The sequence below is a fragment of the Dermacentor andersoni genome, chromosome 7 (assembly GCF_023375885.2).
Source record: "Dermacentor andersoni chromosome 7, qqDerAnde1_hic_scaffold, whole genome shotgun sequence".
In the NCBI taxonomy this organism is placed as follows: domain Eukaryota; kingdom Metazoa; phylum Arthropoda; class Arachnida; order Ixodida; family Ixodidae; genus Dermacentor; species Dermacentor andersoni.
In genome coordinates, this window is record NC_092820.1 from 136,208,947 (window position 1) to 136,229,611 (window position 20,665).

At 47.5% G+C, this 20,665-nt stretch overlaps 1 protein-coding gene across 1 annotated transcript in view; it reads left to right on the plus strand.

The window, feature by feature from the left end:
* Positions 1-20,665, plus strand: part of LOC126534605 (uncharacterized) — a 44,545-nt gene that overhangs the window by 17,827 nt on the left and 6,053 nt on the right. The window contains exons 2-5 of the mRNA XM_050181878.3: positions 4,362-4,512; positions 7,489-7,634; positions 9,815-9,944; positions 12,611-12,711. Coding sequence (XP_050037835.1) covers positions 4,362-4,512; positions 7,489-7,634; positions 9,815-9,944; positions 12,611-12,711 — 528 coding nt within the window. The remainder of the gene's footprint in view (positions 1-4,361; positions 4,513-7,488; positions 7,635-9,814; positions 9,945-12,610; positions 12,712-20,665) is intronic.

The window sequence follows — 20,665 nt, forward strand, 5'->3', positions numbered from 1 at the left end:
CGTACGTGAGTACTGGTAAGACACAGCTATTATACACTTTCCTCTTGAAGGATAATGGCAACCTGCTGTTCATGATCTGAGAATGCCTGCCAAAAGCACCCCAGCCCATTCTTATTCTTCTGATTATTTCAGTCTCATGATCCGGATCCGCGGTATACCTGTCCTAGCGCCTTGTCCTTCGTACATGTTGTTCTTCTAGTCCTCGTCTTCGTAGCGCTCTTTTCATCAAGTATGCAAAACCAACTCGCCCACATCAAGCTTCTGCACCTGTCCTAAGTAGATGCATTCGCTTACCACTTCTAGTGCCTCGCTACCTATCGTAAACTGCTGTTCCCTTCCGAGACTGTTAAACATTGCTTTAGTTTTCTGCAGATTAATTTTTAGACCCACCCTTCTGCTTTGCCTTTCCAAGTCAGTGAGCATGCATTGCAGTTGGTCCCCTGAGTTACTAACCAAGGCAACATCATCAGCGAATCGCAAGTTACTAAGGTATTCTCCATTAACTTTTATCCCCGATTCTTCCCAATCCAGGTTTGTGAATACCTCCTGTAAACACGCTGTGAATAGCATCGGAGAGATCGTATCTCGCTGCCTAACGCCTTTCTTTATTGGGATTTTGTTGCTTTCTTTATGGAGGACTACGGTGGCTGTGGAGCCGCTATAGATATCTTTCAGTATTTCCACATACGGCTCGTCTACACCCTGATTCCGCAATGCCTCCATGACTGCTGAGGTTTCGACTGAATCAAACGCTTTCTCGTAATCAATGAAAGCTATATATAAAGGTTGGTTATATTCCGCACATTTCTCTACCACCTGATTGATAGTGTGAATATGGTCTACTGTTGAGTAGCCTTTACGAAATCCTGCCTGGTCCTTTGGTTGACAGAAGTCTAAGGTGTTCCTGATTCTATTTGCGATTACCTTAGTAAATACTTTGTAAGCAACGGACAGTAAGCTGATCGGTCTATAATTTTTCAAGTCTTTGGCGTCCCCTTTCTTATGGATTAGGGTTATGTTAGCATTCTTCCAAGATTCCGGTACGCTCGAAGTCATGAGGCATTGCGTATACAGGGTGGCCAGTTTTTCCAGGACAATCTGCCCACCATCCTTCAACAACTTTGCTGTTGCCTGATCCTCCCCAGTTGCCTTCCCCCTTTGCATAGCTCCTTTGCATAGCAATTGGCGTGTTTTTCAGGCATCGCACGGTGTCAGCCGGCACGTGGCAGGGTAATGGGAGCTAGATGGGAGAGGCCGGCCTTCGTCTTGTAGTGGGTATTATAAATAGGTTGATGATGTGGGTGGTGATGACGACGCAGGAACAACAGCTTCTGGTTTAATGCTACTTCCTCTTCTGGATGGGAGTATACCACAGAGGCGTTGCAGAGATGTTCGCCCCCTGTAGGAACGAAGCGTGCCGCTTGTTGCGTCTGGCAACTGCGCTGTAGACTGGCCGCGCGCCTAATTCCGCGTCGTATAAAAGTCGGGACGATACCGATGGCCAAGAGAATTGGAAGCTTAATATATTGATACTTAAGAGTGAGATCGATTGCCGCATTCGCTTTTCGCACTCACCCGACCTTGCGGAGTGACATTGAGGTGTTGCACACGGGGTCGCCCAAAATTACGCCACCGCAGCGCCGATTAGGAAACGGAAACGCACGCGCAGCCGAAGCTAGGATTGCCAGAAAGGCAACGCCTGTAGCTGACACCAGCGCATTTTCGAGCACCACCTGCACACGGAAAGGCTACGTGACTTATTACCGGTCGTCATTATCTTCCCGCAATTGCCTTTGAAGGGTGCACGCTTCAGCTCGCAGTCGGTCATTTTCGCGTGAGCAACGATCAGAGCTTCGCTTGTTTGCGAGGCGCCTGCCTCGTCTTTTACGAAGGAATGAATGCACGCGTGCAATGACCGCGCAGGGAGGTAGAAAAAAGCCTAGGTGATTACACACAAACAATTAAGAAAGGAAGAAAAGAAAAAGAAAGAAACAAAGAAAGAAAGAATGCTTGAAACAACGGTATGAAACCAAAGAGAAATAAATAGATGCGATCGAGCACCAGGCACGTGCTAACAGGACTAGCCTCGGGCATTTAGGATAGACGGATTTCTTGGCACATCCTCACCTACCACCTAGCCCGAGAAGAAGCGGCGGCACCAGACGTAAACGACTGCTTGTGCGGGCCATGCATGTGCTGTGCGACACCAGCGCTATGGCGTCGCTTTCTTTCTGTCCAGCGCGCATTTAGTGCAAAAGAAAATTACAGCGTGTTACGCGACGACATAATTGTGCCATTTACGATGTGCGCTGCCCTTGACTGCGCGGCCTCACTCTTGGCAGCGCCACGCGGCGCGGCTGACCTTTGTGGCGCTTTCTCTCAGCTTCCGATCCCGAAACTCGCCGGGACTGTTTTGGAGGCAACGACAAGAGAAAAAAAAAAACTGCCTGGCATTGGCACCACGCTCATAACGTAACACGAGCCACGAGTGCCAGGGAAACGCGGAAGCCATCAGCGAAAGCTCCCTGCACAATGTCGAGTCGCGTTTTCCGTAAATCGTGACCATTCGAGGAATTATTTCTTTCATATACGTGGTATCTTGAGCGCAGCCTAAACGTCGACTCCTTTCCGCGTGCGTGACGAGCCATACAAGAACACGAAAACTGTGCTTACTTCGAGACTTGCTGACCCCTCAACTTGCGCCGACCAATGAGTACCTGCAGCCCCCCCCCCCCCCCCCTCCCCCCCGCCCAAAGAAGAAAGCGGTAATAAAACAGCGTATGCCTTATAGCCTTCGTATCCAAAAGGCCACGTGACCGTAAGGGTGAAACCACGATTTTTTATGAGACCACTTTTGGTTGACACAGGACCTATGTATATAGAAATTTTAGAGAAGATGATTCTTTTCGAAAAAAATATAGCGCCTCTGTGATTATGCAGGCTTCAGCAGAAACAGTAGCAGTAACCACAGAAGCTTGTGCGTGACTGCTGCCACAACTGAAACCAATTAAATTAAACTATGAGGCTTTACGTGCCAAAACCACTTTCTGATTATGAGGCACGCCATAGTGGAGGACTCCGGAAATTTGTACCACCTTGGGTTCTTTAACGTGTACCTGAATGTAAGTACACGGGTGTTTTCCCATTTTGAACTCAAACAAGATCACTGACTTCACTACCCGGCAAGGACTCATTCGTTAATGTTATTCGACAAGGAAGATAGAACAACGAGACAATGCTGTGTCGTTGCACTATATGTTCATTTGATGCACAAATGTGTGTGTAAAGTTTAGAGCGTAGAGCTTCCCACAAAGATAACTAGAGAGAACCCTGGCGCTGCTTTCAGCAGCCATGAAAAGGATGCGTTCGTCTAATGTCAGTGCTTGCGACTACAAGCGTTCTTATGGCGTTTTTTATCACGCTTTATCTTTATAAAATTTCCAGGCATTCGTAGTTATTTAATTACACCAAAGCAATCAGTCTCTGAATACGTGCGTAATCACACGTGAATTGGTTCATAATATACAACGCAATACTTTGTCGAAAATAATCAATCTGCAAACTGACAAAGCCGGTCGATGCCACAAGCAGCAAGTCTAGGCATGCCCATATAACTGGCTATCATTGAAATGCTGGCCGAACCACCATGCCTGAAGCTCCCATAGACCAGTAGTTTCGGAGTGTTCTCTAGTAAAATTTGTAGCAAATACGGTGTCAGCAAGGAAGGTTCTAAATGTGAAAGGAACTTCGCATGCGAAAAGCGCACTCTACGTATAGAGTTTATAGCCAAAACTACTACAGGGAATTTTGACGCTGCAATAGTCTGACTACCATGCGAATTACGGGCAGTGCCTAAAGTTGTCTGATTTTGAGCACTGCCAATATCACTGGGAACGGTGGCATTTATAAAGCAATGCGCGTTGTTTAAAACGATCAGTTTGCAAAGCCGCAAGACCGTTTGAAGCCAGAAATGTGAAGTCTAGGTATGTATTAATCACACCAGTAACCACCATTCCCAGGCTGGCTGGACCACCACGCTTGAAGCTGCCGTAGATGCTAGCTAGTGTCGATTGCGTAACTATCCCCCCAATCTTTTTCTCTTACTATATTTCGCCCTCTACCCCACCCGTACAGCGCTGTGGAGGTGCCCTCGCACGAGGGGCCGTAACGGCGCCTTACTTTTCCAATTTTCCATTAAAATCACACACACGTAACTGCGGTATTTTTTTGTTTTCAGGAAACACTGACATTTAGGAAACGCCGTAGAGGGTACCATGTTTTTCTCCTCAGATAGATCATGTGATGAATTTAAGCCACTTCGAAGCTGACGACCTTTTTTTTTGTGTTGCTTGTTTCGCCAGGGCTGACCAGCTGTGCCTTGGCAGGCCCAACCACAAAGACACCAGCCGGCTGCACCAACGAGAGCTTCGAGAAGTGCGGCACCGACCTGATCCTCTTCGCAGGAGGGCCGGTCATTCCCACCAACAAAGATCAGCTGGTCACGTCCTGCCCGTAAGCACGCCAAAGACACGCCGTCGCAGCCGCCCGTGACGGATCGCTCGAATCTTCGGCAACAGAGATTGTGGAACGTATTGTAATAAAGGTAGTGACGGTGAAGTCGGAGAAACCCCAAAACGGAAAGAGTGAATGATAGCATCAGACTTCTGATAAGGCGTACGTGTGCTCGGAAAGCAAAGCAGCCTTTTAGGGACGATAGCAACGAGCACGGTCGGACAGCTGAATTAAACTACTCGCGGATTCTCAATTCCGTCCGCTGTTCATGAGTCACGGCAAATTCCAGGGCAGCCGGCGGTGCTCGTGTACAGTAATGCGTTGTTAGAATACTGTGTTATTCCCGTACCGAGTAATAAGACATGAATACGTTGCGAACGAACTGGCCACATCACTGACGAAGGTTCAGATCATTGAGGTAAAGCGAGTGCGTCTTGCGCGTGGGCGACGGCATTTCTAAAAAAAAAAAAAAAAAAAGAAATGGGGGGGCGGGCGGGAAAATCACGGGTGGCAGAACAGTGCTGAAGCCACAAGATGAGGAACACAAATCAAATTCATGGAGTTTACGTGCCAGTACCACGATACGATTATAAGGCACGCAGTATAGTGCTGGGCTCCGGATTTAATTTTACTACCTGGGTTTCTCTATCGTGCACCGAATGCACGGGACCCGGGCGTATCTGCATTTAGCCCCCCTTCGAAAAAAATCGTAAGCGCCTTCACGCTTAGCTGCGCAACACCATAGCCGCTACGCCATCTAGGGGGGTGGAAGGGGGGCGGCTATATGGTACAAAATATAACATAGACAAAAGATGGGGAGCGTCGAAGGTACTAGGGGAGCTAGTGCGTGTTCCCCACCTCCTGCTACGAACGCCTGCCGCTGTCGTCAATTGTCACAAACGAAGGCCTGTCTAGCCGGTAACGGTACGAAGAAAGTTTACTGTGCCATTATTTCGCACACGATCGACTCTCATAATTCGCTGTCGGTGAACAGCTAGCTAATTTTACAGCTTCAATGTCGCGATGTAGGAAAGCTCTGCCAATTCTTTATTCTTTTTTAGAAAAAAAGGCGGCATATGCACGCAGAGCTGTTTATTTGGTTTTGAGCTCAAAGTCATTAAGACCAAGAGAGAGGGATGAAGAGGAAAGGCAGGGAGGTTAACCAGATATCAGTCTCCGGTTTGCTACCCTACAGTGGGGATGGGAGAGAGGGGTTAGAAAGATGACAGAGAGGAAGACGCTAAAAGAAACACACACACACATGGAGAAACGCACACACACAAAAGGCGTTCCAGTTAAAGACGTTCACGAAGGCCGGTAGATCGCAGGTTTACATACACAGAAGGGGGACGGAAACCGACTGTAATTGTTAGGCGTAGAGCGTCGTGACCCCTGTTGCCGCGCTACTCTGGAGGGGAAAAAACACTGGATTTCTTTCGCGGATGCACGGTTGTGGAAAAAAAAATCTAGCGAGAATAGGACTCCGTTGAAGCAAAAGACACGATAAGCGCATGCATATACAAGCGTTTCTTTACGCTACACCTTATAAACGTTCCGTAAAAATAACTCAGCATCGCGCGTTGATGTTTATTCAGCCACGCTCAGACGCAATTTCGTTGTCGATTTGCAAGTTTGGTTTCATGTCAGTATATTTCGTTCAGTGTTTTTGATAGTGCTTCTTCTATTCGCGATAACAGTTGGCAGAATGTCACTCCGAAACCAACGTGTTTTTGTCGCGAGATACCGCGGGACGTGGGGAGATGAGTTATGCACCAGCATGAATCCACCAGCGTTACGGTTGCTAAGTGCTAGTAAATTTGATAAGTATGCTAGAAAATAATGTAATTACAGCATGACACACGTGGTCAAGCACAGGACATGACAACATCAGCAATCTCCGACATATTCTAGATGAATTTCCCCGTACGCTGAAGCACAACGAAGCTTCTGATTTGTGAGACAGCCCTCGACAAAGCCTCGGGCATATTTTGCCTGCGCCCTCGCTTTCACAAAACGCGCAGGCCTGATGTAAATCTACCTGCTAGTTTAGCGCTGCAGCTTTCTCACAAAAGCTCTTCGCTCTCTGAGCGATGCCAAATTTGGGGGTCAGTTTCTGGTATTATCGATGACAGAGTGTGACAAGCAATCTGTTGGCATGGCGGTAGACATGACAGGGGGAGTCGCGATGGTGTATGAACGTCGGCTGGTTGGTTGAAAATTTTATAGCGCAGATGTGTTTCGGCTGGTTCAAGGTGGTGGACTCTGGAAGCGCTGTTATTATGACATTGGCAGCATAGAGAACCGCATACGCGGTCCTTGCGGCGGAGACTTTTTGTCACTCACGGCGAAAGTGTGCTACTTAAGACCTCTTCCGATACTCCGTGATGCGTGCCAATCGGGGAACGCTCGGAAACGGGATTCAAGGAAAAAAAGCCCTGCGGGGCCTTGTCCGCACCTTTGCGTGCCCGTTCTCGTTCGAGCTGCTCGCAGTTCGGAGACTTTTTCAGGAAAGTGCCCGCGCTGCTCGTTGCAGGAACCTTTCACTCGCTTCTTTCCGCACGAGGCCTTTGCTTTAATTCTGGAACGCAGAGGCGGAAGTTAATTTTTGATTCCGCATAAGACCCAACATTCGCAGCGAGAGCGAGAACAGTTCACCGCCGTACGCGGACTGTCGAGAGAAATCTCGGTTACCATCAAGAGCAAACGCTCGTATTTCCTTGCTTCTGCATCCGACTACCTATCGATAGTGGTCTGCTGTTGATAGCGCACTTCTTCGACCTCGGAAGCAGCAGCAGAAGCAGCAGCAGCTTCGGAAGTCGAATCTTTCGGAGTCCCTTAGGCGTTTACAGATACAATCTCCCGCACTATACACGGACCAGCTGATAAAGCTTGTGCCATCAACGCCCACTTGGGACTGTGCCAAGACGGAGTTTGAACCCCCAGCCAATACGCGTTCGCTTCTCCGTTTTTGTGCAGGAAGGAGAAAGCGTCGGAGAAGTGTGCCCGGGCGTATTCGACCAAGTGCCTCGCTCGGTTCCCTCGGGGCATGGTCATGCTTCTGCTCGACGGTATCCGCAACGAGGTCAACGCCAAGTGCAACACCACCAGCCCGAGCGGGAAGGGTGGGTCACCGCTGTGCACTGCCACCAGGGGTGCTGTGGGCACCTCGGTAGACGACAGCCTGCATGTGGATATATATACAGAACATTACGCTTTACGAATGATCCATAACGAACTGGTCATTATTTTTCTCAGAAAGTTTTCTTTCTCTAACACTGTGTGTCCTGGTGCCTTTCTGCCAGGAACACTGTACATATATGACGTATGTGGCCGGAAAGCATTTGGCACACATCATTAGAGAGAGGAGAGCGAGAGTGAGAGAGAGAGAGAAAGAGAGAGGTGGGGAAGCTCAATGATACGAGAGGGAGAGGCCGTCCGTCGAATGACGAAAAGTATTCTTGTCCGATTCAATTGCGCGCAGTAGGGCGCGATATACGTCAGAGTGCAGCGTTAGCGCTGCGTCGTTGTAAGATTATGTAAGGGGCACGAGAAAGTGCATACATGAAATAAGAAAGACACGTAACGGCGGGATTGAGTTTGGGTCCAGTTGATATTGAGAGTGCCACATAAATGACGTCATGATTAACATCTTGCGTCCCCCTTTTCTACGGTGAGCGAGAGCAGCCTGATTGTCCCATTTACTTTAAAAAAATCACAAACACCCAGATCGCCGTAGCTTCAAATATACACGGAAGGTGATATGTTTAGCCATTATGTTAGAATACACTGCAGCATTACTAGATATGACACCTTGAGACTGAGTGGAAACATAGCAACGAAAATTTAAGGTATGCAGCCAAGACAACCGCATCCGCTACCCGTGGCGTTATAGATTTTGACATTATCTTGCAGAGGCCAGTTAAATATTCGCCAACAGGCTATGGTTGCATCGTATTTTAATAGAAGCAAACATTAAACCTGGCAACATTTCCCGACTGCTTATGCATAAAAAGGACCTAAATATGCCCAGTGCCCAGAAATCTCTGATGCCAAGGAACTGATTCAATGCTTTTATTTAGTGTCAGTTTACGATTAAGAGGAAACTTTAACTAGAGTTCCCTTTCGCATGCTTTGTTGAAGTGCTTTTGGAAAGGATACTTTGACGATAATTGTCGGTCGAAATGCATAAAATTTGTTGCATTAAAAAAAGGTCAAATTTTATTGACTGATGGAAGCGAAAATTTATTTGTCTTTAGAGCATGTAAAAAATAAAAAAATATAGCATTCTCAATTTGGCAATAGCGGGAACACCCTCCCCCCTACCTCCCATCAAGTGAAAGTAAGCAGAATTAATGACGTAATAAAATTGTGTACGCTAATTCTCTAGAGCAGCCAACCCGAAAAAATCTGGGCCAGTATTGAAACAACGTTGTGCACTGAAATTGTTCGTAAAGGAAAATTTCACCCGATGTCTATGTAGGACATCATCATTCGCGAAGCCAGCTGGCAAACGTCAACGAGCACTTACGATGGAAAAGCTATGTGAATTTGGTGCAGCCTGGTATATTGCAGTCGATTCTGAATGACCGACGTTTCATGAATAGACAACTTTCGACGCCCAAAGTAATGTTCAGGAATGTTACATTTGCTACAATTTATTCATGTTATTTAGTTGTCCTTAAGCAGCCTATTAGGTGCAGTTGATAGAATCTTGAGTTCATCGTCTTTAACGTCTTCGTTTATCCCGGCACATACGGTGAAAAAGAGACATATTGTCACCTGAAAACTCAGAGACATTTGTAACGTGCAGTGTGATCACGGGCGTACACAGTTAACCTGGAGGGCACCTAAATTTTTATTGTAGAAAATCGGGGTGCACGCCAAACTTCGAGAATACGGCTTTCTTGTTCATGGCAACCGAGTAACTACAGAAAGAAGCGATCGGTATGTACCGGCGTATTTCAAAGCAAAACCTCCGATAGGTGTACAAGAGCGTCATCTGTTTCTTCGTTAGTGAACGAATTGAAATTTCTACAAGCTTTTGTCTCTCAAGTCCTTTGACATCAGCGTCGTGATCCCATGCTATGCACAGCTTCATGAGATATATATTTCCGCATTTTCAGAACTTCGCCTACTAAATCACACGGAAAAAGCGTTGATCAGAGATGCTTCACTATTGATGCACGAAGGAACATTACCTATTTTTCAATATTCTTTTTTTTGTCGTGTCCTTGCCATGTCGTGTCTTTTTGATTCATGAGAACGCAACGTCACAGTGAGCGATGTCTAATGCCTCTCGCAGAATACCTGAAGCATGCGGCGTGCCTTAATACCAACGGCGCCCGCCTGCACCAGTGCATGAGAGACCTTACTCTGGTGCTGGATCAGAGCGTCGACGCACCACAGAAGAGCCGCCTGGCACTATCCTGCTGGTAACCTCTCTCCTTCTGTCTTGAAAACGATGCGTCAAAAACGGCTTTCACCCCTGTGAAATCCTTAGTTTCAAGATTATTTCGAAATGTCGTCGGGGCCCTCGAGTCTGTACACAGTAGGTCTACGACTATTATTTCAGACAGCTGTGCAAACGATGTAGCCGGCATCGACGTATGAGTCTCTATGAGAGCCTAAAACGGGTATCGCTCGCGAGCTGAAAAAAAAAAGGAAAATAGTTTTTTAGACTAATGTGCCTTTAGGGGTTAAGCTTGAGGTCTTGAAGCCTATGTATGTATGTTGCACCTCATTTCTGGGTTGTTCCTGGCACGCACTATGTAATCGCCCGCCACTGACAGTCTGTGTGGTTTGTTTTTGATATTTGGGGTATAGGGCGTCCTCTGGTTGCATTTTCCCACAGAACCTCGTAATTTAATGAACAGTAAGGTTAGCTTAACTACATAGAACACGGGTCTGTGAGGAGGCTAAACATTCCTTGCTAGCCCGTCTACGGTATGAACAAGTTTCCGAACCTCAGAAGTTGAACTTAAATTAAATCAAAGAAATTGATTTGCGGGGTCTTACGGGACAAAAAGAAGAGATCTCATTATGAAATATGCCAGCGCACTTCGAAACAAGAACGCAGCAGAGAATGAACAACCGCGAGCGTTGTACTGCAACTGTCGATTTATTGCTGGGTTATCATCATCATCATCATCATCATCATCATCATCTGATGATGATTATGATGATGATGACCCAGCAATAAATCGACAGCATACACACGCACGCGTTTCACCGCATGCGTGGAACACTTCCGAGAAGAGAACGACACAGATTTCTTTTGACCACTCATAAGAAACTCAGAAACTTCATGCTTTACAAGCCTTCATAGTGCACAAAATATAATGAAAAAGAAAAGCAGAAATAAAGCGAAATGAAACACACCATCTCACTATGCCGCGTTCGGATACGTAAAAACACATTTTTTCTTTGCCGGATAAGGCAACCGAGATGTAACTGATGCACTTTTTCCTACGCTTTGAAATCTCAGCTCCTCGAATAATTTCCCTGCTGAAACTGGAAAATACGACAGTGGTGTGCCGTGTGAGAAACAAACTGACACGGGACAATATAAATGCAGCTGAGATTTAAACGCGGAAGGGAGAGTGCAACAGTTTTCCCTGGGTGGCGTCATTTGACGAATAAAACGTTTTTATGTATCTGAACGGGGCAATACCAGATGGTGTGTTTCACTCATTTTTCTTTCGTTTTTCTTTCTATTTTGTGCACTATGAAGGCTTGCGGAGTATGAAGTTCCGTGAAGCATGATGACTGTTAGCTCCCATTGTGGTAAAAAAATTTTAAACAATCTTTGTCGTTCTCTTCTCTGAAGTGCTCCACGGATGCGCGGAAACGCGTGTTTATTTATGCTTATCCATCATTAAACCGATAGCGCTCGTGGTTCTTCATTCTGTGTTACGTCCTTGTTTGCCAATGCACTGCCATATTCCATATACTGACTAATCGACTAGCCCACCAGTGCGTCTTAAATAAGATCTCATCATGTGGCACGTATGCCGCTGTGGGGGTACTCCTGATTTATTTTCACCAGAGTTCTTTAACATGCGCTTAAATCTAAGTACACGTACGTTTCTGCGTTTCGATTTTATCGAAATGAGGCCGCCGCAGCACGCATCGAACCCGCGACCTTGATCTCAGCAGGGCAACGCCATAGCCACGGAGCTATATATATATATATATATATATATATATATATATATACTTGCCTCGTGAATCGTACAAACGAGTGTGCAAAGAATGGACAAAACATTGGCCCTCATGTACCTGTCTCATACATTTTGTTTACGAGATGCGACTTCTATTAGTGCGTTGGCGAGTATAATATTCTTTTGTATATCAAAGACATAGTGCATGACAACGAGGGAAAATGCGGATCTCTCGGTGTGAAAACTATACCTTTAATTATTGCACTTAGTGGCTGTTAAATTATAGTAACTTGTTCCTACAGTAGCCGTAATCTGTCAGAAGCTGCCGTTATGCAGTCAGCGTCCTTGCAATATATACGGGATTAGACACATACACAGTAAAAAAAATAATCCCATTTAAGGGTGATGCTCCGTCCCATAGGCTAACATACATATTTTTATGGGGTAGAATTGTATGTTTGATGGGGACAAAAAAAAGTTTTTTGTTTGGCCACTCCTTGTGGCAAGTGAGCATGGAGATACGAAAACAGCGCCGGAAACTGCGCCACAGCAGACAGACGGTAATACAACATCATGAAAGAAACTTTCATACCTTTCACTGTCAAAATCTCGTGTCAGGTATTTCGGCGCATGCCGTACGTCAGATTAGTGCTCAGTTTGTAACTGTGGGTTCTCTCATCGTATGTGTAGCTGGAGCTCACTGTTGTCTACGGTAATGTATACTTCTTTTTTTACATCCTTAAGCGTACGAGTGTTTAGCCATGGGACAAACTATTGTCCCGAAAAGTGCAAATAATATTTAACGAGTATACAATATCACGACGCGCCGTTGGAGTTGAGCCTGACAGCGATGACATTCTTTGCGCCAGAAATTTCGTGCTTGACATTGTGTTCGTAATACCCGAAACGCTTCTGTTATTTTTTCCTTATCCTTGCAGCTCATTCAACACGTACAGGACCTGCATGACGGACTCTGTGAAAGGAGTGTGCGAGAGTTCAACCTCGGCGTACGTGGACAAGCTAATCACCGGATACGCTGGTGAGTTCAAGCGCTTCTCGAATTCACGCTCCGCTTTCCTCGTTTTGTCAGGGCTGCAAAAAAAAAAAAGAACTGTCAGCACGATAACAGCCTTGGCGTATCAGTTTTGCGTTTTGAGACATTGAACAGAGATCTTCGTGAAACGCTATATGCGGATGATGTGGGTTTGACTCCCACCGGCGGCAAGTTTTTTTCGTTCACTCTTAATTGCCTTTGCCTTACAAGCTGTGAATTTCAATTAAAACAACAAATAATTCTGTAATGCTTTCATTGGCATCAGCTTCTGTTGACTCCTTGTGGTTGAGACTAACAAAGATTGGGCCTTTCGGTCCTCCCCTTCTCGTTGAGTGATACGTACGCGTAATGCGTGATGCGTTAGACACTCTGTGGACGCGTTGCACATCTGAGTCTGACCACAGCAGACCTGCCGAGAGATTGACGGTTTAAGCCTACCTTCACGGCGTGCCGTGCTGGAGCGCGTGACCAAATTATTGAATACGTGCAGGCTTTCGGAGCTTCCCGCATGGTCGCTCCAATGGGGTAGATAAAAATCCAAGCACTTTCTTGGCCCACTGCCGTATGTTTAAGCCTAGCAACGTCAAAATGAACCGCTGATCTCAGTAAGAACAGCGCAACATCGCAAATAATTTTCCCTCAACGTGAAATGGGACTAAGCGACGACTTATTTCACCATTTCTTCAGTGTTGTCACGTAACAGAGCAAGTAGCAAGGACGAACTCTAATCCAAGAGGGCGCTGTCATGTTACACAGTCGCGGTAACCTGCCCGGTAGTGAGTTTTGTAGCATGTGCTTCGGACTTGAGCCGCCTGCTCGCATCCATTGCCAGAAATCCTGACAATGCTTTACTTGAAACCAATATTACTAGCCTTGTATGAACACAGATAGATTGTATCAGATTTTTCATTTGTTTTTGAGTGCTTAACGACTCCTGTCTGTCCTGGAAGCCCTGATATTACGTAAGTAAGTAAGTAAGTAAGTAAGTAAGTAAGTAAGTAAGTAAGTAAGTAAGTAAGTAAGTAAGTAAGTAAGTAAGTAAGTAAGTAAGTAAGTAAGTGAATGAATGAATGAATGAATGAACGAATAAATACGTGCGGCCGTGGGCTTAACAACGTATTATGTATCACCTACTAGTACTACCAAGCGCCAGGAAGGCACAGTGTATTGCGCGCCTGTGCAGGCAGATTTCGTCTGCTTTGAGGCCCACTCTTCAAAGACACGAGCGCGCAGTAGGTTTGCTTCCGCGTTCTTCGTTAAACGCCTGCCAGCTTTCAGCACCAAGCTCTTCCAAAACTCTGTCGAGACGCGATTGGTGCGGTTATTTCCGATTCGAGGCACAAACGGTGGGCCCAATCTTCGATCGACATCTCGCAAGGATTCAAGCGCACACGCTTACCGTGTTTGGGCAGTATACTTTCTGTCGACGACCTTCCCATGGTCGCACGTGAGCGAAGAGTGTTGGCCTTGACGGGATGTAGCCCGCCTGCCGAAGGCGCGCGAACCGCTTCAGGCTGCGCGATCTCTTTGAGCTGGGGAGGACGATCGTGGACTACGTGTGGGCGCGCACGTGGTCAGACCGGAAGCGGCTGTCGTGGTGTAGATAACTGCTTGCCAGCCGGAGGCCATGGCTGGATTGCAACGAAGCGGAAGTACTTCTGAGCACGTCGCGCGTGTTCCCCACCTTCGCGTAAGGCTCCCTGGCCGCGAATATTTGTCTGGTACTTTTTCTTCGACGAGTCCGATTTTGTGGCGAACTATAGTGAGTCACCCCCGGGCTGCATTTTTTAGTGGCTTGGTGGTTTCTAGACTGATGGTGTCGCCGACCTACGCGCGCTCGCAACGTTTTTTGTTCTGTAGTTCACGTCGGCATCGGGACGTTAGGAACGTAACATGAGCTTTTAATCCACTTTCACGATGAGAGAGAGAGAGAGAGAGAGGACCTCCTCACCACGCGACACACAAAATGACCCCGTTGCCGTGTCTCTGACAGACAGATTTCGTACTCCACTCCCTACTCCGTGTCGAAGGCTCCACCTGACTGCCCTTGAGGCTTTCTCACTGCCGGGAGCGTCAGGAAGAGGCGTCGTGTCTCGTAGGGAGTGTCCGTGGGACACGTGCCAATGCCACGCACTGCAGTATCTATGCAAACGTCGGGCGTGCGCGGCCACCACCGCGGAGTGGTTAAACGGTGTCCGCTCGCCGTCGACCCACATAGGCGTCAAACGGTTCTGCCGGGTTACGAGCGGTTCGAGAACGCCCCCCCCCCCCCCCCCCCCCCCGCGACTGTTGCGCAGATGGCAATGGCCGCCCGGTTACATTAGCTGCCTTGACCCAGTCACAGCGTGCTCGGTCGTTGGCCTTGCGCGTGCCGCGAAACAAGCGCGCACGGTGCGCTAACCGGGATCGGCGTAGATCTCAACGCTCTTGGCTCCGTGGTCTTGTTCTGCGCGAGAAAACGCGCGATAACAAACCTGGTTCTGCAGAGTGTAAGATTTCTTTTTATTTTTTTTATTTTTACGTGCGTTGTTTTGTTTTACTTTATCGTGCAGCCATGCTCTAAAAAGCAATGCGCTCGGCACGTGTCGGTCGGCTTATTTGGCTCGCTCGTGGCTCGCGAGCTGTAGACGAAAAGTTGCTTTGCATAGGAACTTGGCATGCGTGGCCGCGACCGTGGGGATAATCTCGCCGCGACGCGAAAAGCAGAGTCTCACGGACGAAATTATGCCTTCCGGGCGTGGAGATAGCACCGAAAGAAACGGACTGATTTGCCTGATGCTACGTGCGGCAGAAGCGTTGTTCGTATGAGTTAATAGAGTTATTTAAGCACCGAACGGTAATGCGCCCTGTCGGTAACTAACCTTAGAAAATTGTGTTTGAGTGATAGAGCTGCAGAGAAAAGCGACCATGTCGATTATGTCTTCGTATGAATAATAAACGAAAGAAGTTTATGTCAGAATTAATTTACAGTGTTTTAGGTGTAGCGCCATTACCAGACAGACGCAAGATAACGTATCTATTTATTTTGTACGTACTGCGGTCTGGAAGACCGCGCAGGGAAGGTAGAATAGATAAGAGAACAGTGCACGAAGCATGTGAACTCTAAAAAACGAGCTTGAAAGTACGAGTGCAATTATCACGGAACAGGCAGAGAGAGACGCAAATGAGAGAAAGGCAGGGAAGTTAACCAGAGTTAAAGCCTCCGGTTTGTTACCCTGCACTAGGGGAAGGGAAAGGGGAAGTAAAGATGGAAAGAAGAGAGAACTTATCGAACGAAGCGATTGACCTAAGCAATTCCAATCAGCCATGGTGCGTGAGAAACAGGGTATTTCAATGTGTTATTTCGGGGCACGATAGGGGGTTAACACATTTTCATAATGGTGACGAATGGGTCTCGTCAACAGCGCATGTTATTTCACCCAACATTTTCAAGTGCGCACATAATTGATGTGCCCGCGCCGGCTGGAACAGGCACGCCGACGGCGTGTATTGCGTTTCGTGTGTACACGGCTACCTGGCCACCGGGTCCAAAGAACAATCGGTCCTCGAGAGAAAGACATATTCCTGAACAAATACCTATATTACTAAGCCTTGTTGGTACGCTTTGAGTGATGCTTTAGGAAGAAGCACGCTCGAAAGAGTTCTGATTTCCAGAAACGTGGTCTCATTGTCCGGGGATGTGAAGCCCGATTTCACGATTGATTGTAAAAGCTGGTTCGTGATGACATGGGCACTGCTATTGTGTCTTAATTTACTTCAAAAAATGTAAGAAATATGGTTTCAATCCTCGGGCACTTCATAGCCGAAATATACAGGAAAATAGTCCGAATATCTTGTGTAAATTTCTTTTAATATCCAGCTCACGATATTGAGCGTTACACAGATCGTTACCTAAAGGCCTCACTACACGTACGCTTGGCGGAGCGTGCAAGCTAGCGCCGGAGCGCTTACGCATGCTCAGATGGTGCGTGAAAGGTTACACGCGTCCAAGCGTGGCACAGTTAAGCACGGATATCTGTTCCAGACAGCTATCGGCACATGGCTGCCTCGCGTTTCCACGTGCCTGGCTACGCAACTACGGTGGGGCACAATTAATGGGCAGATGCGTGCCATGCGAGAATTCCTTTTTCTGTACGTTTTGCCGCTGATCTAACGAGTTTCAAAATAAAGAAAAATGTATATCAAACTCCCTGCATTTCAAAGCACTCTCAATAAAAAAGTACGAAACCATGTCTGTCAAAGGGGCTGGAGTAAGCGAAGCGGGCGCGTGCTGGCGTGCATCTCTTGTAGATGCAAATCGCCATTCCTCACGAGGCGCGCAGGCACGCGTTTTCGGTGCACCTGCGCGCGCAAGCTCGATCCGGGCTCAACATATACTCAAGCACTCCACTAAATCCGGGCTCAACGCTCAAGCTCGGTCCAAGCACTCAAGCTCGGTCCGGGCTCAACATATACTCAAGCACTCCACTCGTTCCGGGCTCAACACTCAAGCTCGGGCCAAGCACTCAAGCTCGGGCCGGGTTCAACATATACTTAAGCACTCCACTCGTTCCGGGCTCAACATTCAAGCTCGGTCCAAGCACTCAAGCTCGGTCTGGGCTCAACATATACTTAAGCACTCCACTCGTTCCGGGCTCAGCATTCAAGCTCGGTCCAAGCACTCAAGCTCGGTCTGGGCTCAACATATACTCAAGCACTCAACTTGTTCCGGGCTCAACACTCATGCTTGATCCAAGCACTCAAGCTCGATCCGGGTTCATCATATACTCAAGCACTCCACTCGTTCCGGGCTCAACACTCAATCTCGGTCCAAGCACTCAAGCTCGTTCCGGGCTCAACATATACTCACGCACTCCACTCGTTCCGGGCTCAACACTCAAGCTCGGGCCAAGCACTCAAGCTCGGTCTGGGCTCAACATACACTCAAGCACTGAACTCGTTCCGGGCTCAACACTCAAGCTCGGGACAAGCGCTCAAGCTCATTCCGGGCTCAACATATACTCAAGCACTACATTCGTTCCGGGCTCAACACTGAAGTTCGGTCCAAGCACTCAAGCTCGGTCCGGCCTCAACATATACTCAAGCACTGAACTAGTTCCAGGCTCAACACTCAGTCTCGGTCCAAGCACTCAAGCTCGGTCCGGGCTCAACATATACTCAAGCACTCCACTCGTTCCGGGCTCAACACTCAAGCTCGGGCCAAGCACTCAAGCTCGGTCTGGGCTCAACATATACTCAAGCAGTCAACTCGTTCCGGGCTCCACACTCAAGCTCGGTCCGGGCTCAACATACACTCAAGCACTGAACTCGTTCCAGGCTCAACACTCAAGCTCGGTCCAAGCACTCAGGCTCGGTCCGGGCTCAACATATACTCAAGCACTCCACTCGTACCGGGCTCAACACTCAAGCTCGGTCCAAGCGCTCAAGCTCATTCCGGGCTCAACATATACTCAAGCACTACATTCGTTCCGGGCTCAACACTGAAGTTCGGTCCAAGCACTCAAGCTCGGTCCGGCCTCAACATATACTCAAGCACTGAACTAGTTCCAGGCTCAACACTCAAGCTCGGTCCAAGCACTCAGGCTAGCGCCGGGCTCAACATATACTCAAGCACTCAACTCGTTCCGGGCTCAACACTGAAGCTCGGTCCAAGAACTCAAGCTCGCGCCGGGCTCAACATATACTCAAGCACTTAACTCATTCCGGGCTCAACACTCAACCTCGGTCCAAGCACTCAAGCTTGGTGGGGGCTCAACATATACTCAAGCACTCAACAGAAAGGTTTCTCGCGAAGTAAAGCGATGGCTGGTACTTGGATATATTCTGCCGTATGTCATACAAGTTCGTTTTATTTGATATACTATCGGCCCTTCGCAATTCGACACCTGCCGCTGTATCTCCTTGGCTTTGGTACTTCGCTGTTGTGTATCAAGTCGTGGGTTTCGCCCTGGCCACGGTGGTCGCATGGGATTGTGGGTGGAGTGCAATAAGCCTCTTGTGCTGTGCGCTGAAGGCGCCTTAAAAGCCCCCGTTGGCCGAAAATTGGTCCAGATAGCTCCGCTCGTCCCCCATATAGCCCACTGTGCAGTTGTAAGACATTAAACCCTGCTACAATGTTTTTGCAGTTTAAGTGAATCGCACGCCAGCGAGCCACCATCGCGACATAGCGCCTTGGTGTGACTGTCGGTAAAGAAATGAAAAAAAAATATATGTAAAGTGAAATGCATCTCTACAAAATACGACTGATTATCATCGGCCATAAAGACAGCAATAATGATGGTTTTGCGGACTGATGTCTTTGTGGACATCTTCACAATGTAGAATGAAGATGATTAGGGAGACCGAGGATGCGAGGAAATACATTCGCAAATATTTTCGCGTAGAGCAGAGACGTACCGTCACGTTCTAGAGCGCAGATCTTAAGCGCCCGTTCCTGCAGCGAGCGTCGGCGTCCCTCGTAACCTAGCGAAAAAGCACAACAAAGGAAGAAAGAGCGAATGAAGAGCGCGGATGAAAGACGGCGACAGCGAAGAGAGCGCGAGGATGAAAGCGGAGGAGGATGGTATGGCGAAAGCGCGAGAAGAAGAGCGTAGTGCCACGCAGTTTGTGCTCTGTGACGACGATGGCTACAAGATGGCGCCAGAGTAGCGCGCGTCGTCTGTTCACCAATGATGCCACCGATACCATATGAGGCAATAAAGCGCTGCATCAGCGGAGGTCTGTCTGCGGTGGCCGCGCGTCACCCACGCGCTGCCTCTCGCGATCTCCCGATTAGCAAGGCAGTTGCACCACACTTCGTTCCGTTTGCAACGTGCCGCACGAGACAGATTGTCCGCGCAAGCGAATATATGGCGAAATAAAAGCGCGTATAGAGCTGAGCTTAAATTTCGCATTAGGGAGTATCGTAATCGTCAGTGAATTTTTAAATATTTGTTTTTGGACCGAATGATAACACTTTTGACTGTAATAAATGTTATTATGGATCCAATCTGAAAACAACCACAAATAATAATTGCTACGCAAGAAGCTTTCACGGCAACTATACTGCATCTTGACCAAGGTGTCCATAAGAACACCAAAACGCGGTTTTATTTATGCTTTAGTGATGTATAAGCTTTCTAGTTGCGATTGAATCTAAAGCTCGATAAAAGTGCGAAAATGTGAAGGCCTGTGGCGCGTTTGTTTTTAAAGACGCGAATGCCCTGTGGTATTATTATTTGTTACTATATTTTTAGTTGACATCTGCACATGTGAAACCTTACGTTCCCGCCAGAAAGTACCCGAAAACGCTTATCTAGTATCCCTCTCTGCTCAGCCGCATCTCCAGGCGAGGCCAGTTGTGAGAAAGGACTTTCTAGCAAATAGTTAATGGGTGGTGCTATGATAATTGGACTTGCATTCACCGTTTTCTGTCAGCTCAATTTACAATATTTTTCAGCCAATGTGCACGCGAAGGAAAAATTGAGGATCTCTTGGGCATAACTTGTATTCAGAAGCTACTTTAAATTTTCTTAGAGGGATTTCGTTTGTGCTATTGGCGTCTCTGTACCGTTTATTTAGATCTGATGACCTCCAGGCTGTAATTATTTTGTCGTGTAGCAGCAAGAACATTTGTTGTCATAATTAAATGGGTGCTTTCGAGGATATCCTTGAGCCGTTTCTCTCAACAGTTTGAAGGTGCTTCCCGAACCACAAATGAGCAGAACGATTGTTTTTCATGAATTACGAAGCTGTGACGTTGCCCTGCCACGGCATTCCGGACACCTACGCGTGACACTTTCGCATAAGGTAGCGTCTAAGACGTGTTCAAGGATGTTTTGCTGTTTCGCCACAACCGAATGCATTACCATTTCAAGCGGAGGGATAAAAAGGAAAAGTTTACAGAGAACGCTCGAACCTTCTTTTTCTGCTAGGTCGTACCTGTCTGTATGCTGGGTAC